The 6,546-nt window shown below is 41.9% G+C and overlaps 1 protein-coding gene across 1 annotated transcript; it reads right to left on the bottom strand.

The window, feature by feature from the left end:
- Positions 1–2,098: 2,098 nt before the first annotated feature.
- On the bottom strand, positions 2,099–4,502 carry LOC114180940 (DELLA protein 1-like). The gene has a single exon (XM_028067237.2). The coding sequence runs from the start codon at positions 4,223–4,225 to the stop codon at positions 2,450–2,452; it is 1,776 nt and encodes a 591-aa protein (XP_027923038.2). The 5' UTR covers positions 4,226–4,502; the 3' UTR covers positions 2,099–2,449.
- Between the last annotated feature and the right edge of the window lie 2,044 nt (positions 4,503–6,546).

The raw sequence follows: 6,546 nt of genomic DNA, 5'->3' as shown, positions 1-6,546 counted from the left end.
TGAAGCTTAGATATATAAGAACTTGAACAACAATAAAAAGGGTTCGCTTAATACTAACAAATATTCATGTGGTTCTTTAAAAGAAATTAAACGAAAATAAAAAAATAAAATTTTATATTATAATGATATTAAAGTGGGAACATTAGAATGAAAGTCTCGCACATATTAACTATTATTTTGAAGTTAAAAAAAATGACATTCATTATATTTGAATTTTTTTATGAGGTCATATATATATATATATAGAGAGAGAGAGTTTATAATATTTTTTAGCTTTAATATATTTTATATATTTATTAATCATCCGAGTTTTAGATTTTGACAACTTTACATGGTTGTGAGCCGTATGAAGCAGGTATGTCTTTCTTGACCTCATCAAAAAGTCTTAAAACTTGATTAAGGACAAGATAGTCACAAAACAAGCATACTTTGGGAATTAATGTGTAATCTACGATTAGAACGTGATTAGGTCAAGATTAGCAAATGAACAAAGTCAAGTTCAACTCCTAGTCCTGTAAATATATATTGGTAACAAAAATACATAAAAGTGTGTCTTAAGAATTCTGTGAATTTATGTCTAAAACTAATACTTACCGACACTAACTTGAGCGTTAGAGTATTTGTTGCAAGTACCCACTACCGAATACCAAGAATCGAGAAATATATTATACGTCGAAAAAAAGTTGAGAAGTGATTAGTAGGGTCTTCCTTGGTCTATTGAGAACATTTGACATACTCAATAAATTTTATACATGTATTCAAAGATTTTGAGAAATGGAATATGTGTTAATGGAAGTTACAACCCTTTTCACATCCATTATGCTCTAAAAATGCAAAGGAAACTTTCATATCAAATTGGATACCTTTGCAAATTGATTATTAATGTGTAAAAAGTTGTATTGAAAAACATATCTCTACCCAAGTTTTTATCAAAGTTTGTATATTTCTCGAAACCTCTAACATTCACAAAAGTATGAACAAAAGTTTGATAAACAAGATTTGTTTTTGGTGAATGATAGCGTGCATAATAATCTATTGCCATGAGTTTATGATAAGAAATGGCAAAACAAGAACGAAGGTGGAAGGTTTTCATGTTCTTATTGGAAAACAAACAAGAAAATTTTCAACAAATCCTAGAAAACTTAGTATGACCACTAAGTCACTTTTAATTACCTGAATTGAATAAATATTTTTAGTGAATAAAAATTCAAATCGAATCACACAGGTTTCTTCATGGGTACAATATTGATTTCAAGCTTATAATTAAGTATGATTGGAGGTTGAATGTTGTGTATTAAATGTGGTTCCATTAGTACCGATCCACATGTTCAACCTGGTTATTAAATATCACTTAACGTCGAACAGTTACGTCTTGATTTGTGTGCTGTAGATCAATACCAAACTAAAACTTGAACCTCATCATCTTCAAACATGAAAGTAACCTGAATAAAGTGTGTGATAATTTTACATTACCTCTGTTACTTTTAGTGAAAGCATTTGATCTGGGTAATCATTTGAGTCAGCAATGTGAATGTGGCGTGCAAATCTGCTTTTAACAATACCCGTTAGGTAAAAGCCTTGAATGAAATAGTTGTTTCCAGGTACACTGGATGTGAATTCAATTATCCTTTTCTTGGTGGCAGAAAGCTTTCTGAAAATCTTTGTATCATATGATCTTATCATGTGCTCAAAAAGGAAAATCAAAAGAAAAATGATTTTCCATGTAGATTAAATACCCAAAGAACACCAGTCACATCACTTTCATTTTCGGAATGAGAACAGTTCCATCTCCCCACCACCAAAAATAATCACATTCATACAACTTATTGCCAAAAAAGAGGAAGAATGAAAATCACAGAAACACACCCAAATGCAAGGATTTTATTCATCAGAAGAAGGAAGTTATTAAAAAAGGTTGACAGGAGTAAAATTACAGATTTATTAAAAACCCAAACAACAAAAGCTACCACAATGAATTTCCTCACCGGAACCACTTCCTCCAACAACCACTTGACACACGGTGAACGAGTTAAAACTATAACAAGTTAATCTCACACATCAAGATAAACATTTAAATACCAAGGAAAAAACATCCAACTTGAGAAGAATTAAACAAATTATATAATAGTAATAATAATAATATAATAATAATAATATAGAGAAAGGAAAATCAAAACACTAAAAGAGAAACGGTAATTAGGAGTACAATTACAAATTACAGTCTTTCTTCTTCTTTTTTTTTCTTTTAGCTTTTTTTTCCTCTCACTTTATTTATCCTCCTTCTGCCTCGTTGCCTGACTCGGTCACTGACTCACTCCACTCCAACAAGTTCAATCAAACCATTTTTACCGATTTACCACGATCATCATCGTCATCATCATCCACGATCCAATTAATCTACAGTGTACAGTCCAGCTGGTTAACTCGGGGGACCCAGAGAGTGAACCCACTAGGACTCGGGCGCAGGAAGCTTCCACGCGGAGGTGGCGATGAGTGGCCTAGTGTGCCACCCAAGCATGAGGCAGCCGTTATTCTCCTCCACCCTGTACCCGTCACCGCCTGCGAATAGAGCCAGCAACATACTAGCTTGCTTGAACGCGTTAGACCCGAGATGAACTGGGTCAAACCCGGCAGAGCCCATTCTTCCTCTCCACTGGCTCAAAGTCTCGTGACGCTCCACGCGCTCCACGCCTTCGTACGCCACCACGTTGCATATCTGTCTCCCAAGGTACAACTCCGACATCAACAGATCCTGATTCGGCGAACCCAACCCTGTGGAGGTGGAAGAACCCTCCAGCGAGTCAAAGAGACTCGAATAGTAATGCAAGGCTTCAGTGAACCGGTCCAAGAAAACCGGTCCGTTGTGGTTCGCCTCTTGCTCCACGATGGTTACGATTTTGGGGTTGAGCTTTTTCACTGTGTCCATGACCTTGTCGACGGATCCGGGTCGGGCCAGCATGCGATGGAGCTCGAAGACGGAGTTGACAGCGACGGCTTCTCCGGGACGGATCTCAAGCATGTTCGGGTCGAGATCTGCAAGGCTGCTGCAGACGAATCCGCGGAATTCGAACTGGACGCCGATGGTTTGGGCTAACTGGGCCAACTTCCAGCCCACTTGCTGCAGCGCGTCAGTGTTGTCGGGCTGCGGGGGCCCGATTCCGGTAAGGCGGAAAGTTGGGGGACCGCCAGGGCGCAATGCGAGTGCCTGCATGAGGGCGGGCCACTGCATCCCCTGTTTGAGGCCGAAATCGATGACGTGGACTCTCCCAGCGGTGGCGAAGGCCTCGAGAATGGCCTGGTTGGCGGTGAAGTGTGCGAACTTCAGATAGGGGCAGGACTCGTAGAAGTGCATGTGGAGAAGGTCGGAGAAGGAGGAATCGAGGGTTTCCTCAGGGAAGATGCCATAGATTCGACGCGCCAGGGCCTGGGCAAAGTACGACGCCACTTTCCTCATGGCGCCGGCTTGCGACGCTGCGAGTATGCCCACGTGCTTCACCAGTGCGTCCGCCAGCTTCAGATTCTCCTGCTGGACGGCCTCCGCGCAGGCCATGAGAGTGTGCACCAGACGCACGCCGGCTTCCTGCGAGTCAACGAGGACTACAGGGCGCGTGGGCTCCGAAGCGGACTCTGAGGATTCAATTGGGGAAGCCTTGAGGCGCTTGTTGGTGGGCGTTTCGATTTCTTCGACGGTTTTGGTGGTTGTGGTAGTGGTGGTGGTGGTTGTGGCAGTGGAGGAGTTAATGGTGGGGGCGGGTTGAGGGGGGTATGCGGCTATCCCAGGAATGGCTCTGAGGTCATATTCGGAGTCGTCGTTGAAAACGCGTGAGTTGGTGGTGAGGATGGAGGAAGAGTGGGAGGGGTTTTGGATGAGGAAGGAGGAGGGATCGAGGATGGTGTTGGTGGGTTCGGGGTTGAGTTCAGCCAGCATGCTCTGGACCCATGAATGGAGATCCGTAGGGTCGTAGTGAACGGTGTCGGAAGCAAGGTGGGAAATTCCGTCTTCCTGGGCACTCCCCATGACCATCTCCAACTGCTCGAGCTTCTGTGCGACGTCAGCCATGTCGGAAGCACGGACCCTGTAGCCCAACGCCGCCAGCAACTCATCCATCCCTCCCCCCTGCTGGTGGCGGTCTTCCTCCCACATCTTGGCCTTGCCGTTTGGCATTGAGGAGCACTCACCCTTGACACCCCCTCCGGCGCAGCTGTCTTGGTAATCCCTCTTCATGAGGAGGAAATTGAATGGAGGAAGGGAAGAATGGAATTGGAATTAGAATTAGAATTAGAATTAGGATTGGTGATTTGGAAATGGAATTGGGTCATAGGAAAAGGGGGCTGGGGAGTTTGAAGTGAGAGAGGTGGAAAGGGAGAGAGAGAAGAAGAAGGGTGGAAATTGGGAAAGATAAGGGAGAATGGAAGCCATAATAATGGAATGAATTGTTTTATTTTAAATTTATGATTTTGATTGATATTGTGAAAAAGTTTTTGGATGGTGAGTGTGATATTTGGGAGTGGTTTAATTTAGTTGAAGTGGGGGTTTAGAGGAAGGGAAAGAAATAGGTAAAAGGCATCAAAGAGCCGTGGCAGCACCGCAATGCCAAGAAAGATGCCCATGATAGTGTACAGCTCGTGCATACCCCAGACACCATACACTACAAAATCAGGTGCCCGTACTCTTCATCGATTGAGAGCCTTGGGGACCGAGAATCATCCTGGGCTCCACCTTTCTACCTCCCTTCTTCACGCGCCCAGTAATAACTCACGGATCATACTATTTACCCAAATCATCATTTCTATAAATTACTAATCCCCCATTTATTTTACTTTAATAAATGAAATGACATTATTCTGCCTTTAGCATTTATTCACCCATCCTAAACTATCATCTTCCCTCACCTAGCCTTGCTATTTTAGTATCATACCTCCTTTACTTTAATAAAGTTTTTTTTCTCTTTACTCACACCAATATATCTATCAAAACACGCGTACCAAATTTGACGAATCATAATTCTGAAATGCCTGCATATATTGCCATATATAAATATCTTTTTAAGATGAAATAATGCAAGAAGAGGGAGTGATTGTTTGATTTCAACCCTCCACTCTGCTATTTAAATAATTAAATAATAAAGAAAAAAATAAAGTAAGGGTGGTATTTCTGTGTGGAGTGGCCTATGAGAACTATCTGTGGTCGGCTTCCGTATGTTCGAGTGGGGAATAACTTCTCACGACGCACATGAAGGAGAGATCAAGGGGACAGGTCAACTTTGGTCTCCACGCGCCCCACTCCCACGCCCAACAACACTGAACCAGAGACCGCACTGGGCCACGTGCCCAGTTGCCGTAGGCGCGTGTCTCCCCACGCCACACGTGAGCGACGATGAAGGTGAGAACAGATGAGTTGCATCTCGGGCCCACTGAAAGAGGGGTCTGTGCTGAGAGAAGATCAACGAGGACGGGGATTCAGACGTCAACATCGATTTTAGGACCATCCATCGTGGGACCCACCGTCCAAAAACAAAGCATTACTACTACTTCTTCTCTTTCTCTCTCTCTCTCTCTCCCTCTGCCGAGAGAAACGGGATGCCAGCTAAGCAAGTCCCTTGTAACAGCGATATCATCTTTCTTTTTTTGTAAGCTAAAATCTTAACAAATCATTTAATCATATGCCTTTTTTAAAATTCACACATCCTTATACTTCTTTTACCTGGCAAAAATATGAATTATAGAGTTAACAAACCGGATGAAAAAGGCATAATAAACTTGTCAACATTAATTTATATATATATATATATATATATATATATATATTAATAATGTGAAGAAGGTCCTTCTAGAGGAAACGGCGTTGCTGCGGTCCCGTTTGACTAAACTGTGAAAAGGGCGCGTCCTCATCATTCCGACGGTGACGTTAGGAGGCGAACACGAACACGAACTGGTTTCTCTTTTTCCTTTTCTTTGGGTGAAACAGTTGTTAATAATAATGCATAAGAAATAGTTTAATTGTGGAGAAATTAATAATGAAAAATGAAAAATGTGATAATTGGATTGAAAGGGGAGGGGAGGGGGGAGAAGGGGCAGTGACAGGTGGTGTGGTCAGTTATATATGAAAGGGGAGAGGCCATGGCCATGTGATTCTGCCACGTTTCACAGATTCTCTTGTCCCCGTGGTCCCTCTTCCTGCACCACCACCATCACCACCACCCTCACTCACTCTCTTTACATTTTTAAACCATCCGTTTCGATTAATCTCCATCATCGTTTTTTCCGGAATTAACCTTAACCCTAAGTACCACCAGCTTATCCAAAACAATCCTCAATATAATGTACATACATACATACTTGTGACAGTTGAGATCCTGTTATCATTAAACACCCCTTGTACAAACCGCTTCCAATCACTCTCAACCCCTGTTCATAATTAAACCATTTTTTAATTATTCCCCTTCCCTTTCAACCCATCCTTCGATCACAATTAATTACACGTATATAATTCTATTTTTCATGTACTTAGCTTTTCCCTCGATTATATACACACACAAAAAAACA

Source organism: Vigna unguiculata, chromosome 1 (genome assembly GCF_037176805.1).
Source record: "Vigna unguiculata cultivar grain cowpea cultivar isolate G323 ecotype 2 chromosome 1, ASM3717680v1, whole genome shotgun sequence".
NCBI classification, from domain to species: Eukaryota; Viridiplantae; Streptophyta; class Magnoliopsida; order Fabales; family Fabaceae; genus Vigna; species Vigna unguiculata.
Note: the sequence above shows the minus strand (reverse complement) of the source record. Positions and strands in the feature narration are given on the sequence as shown.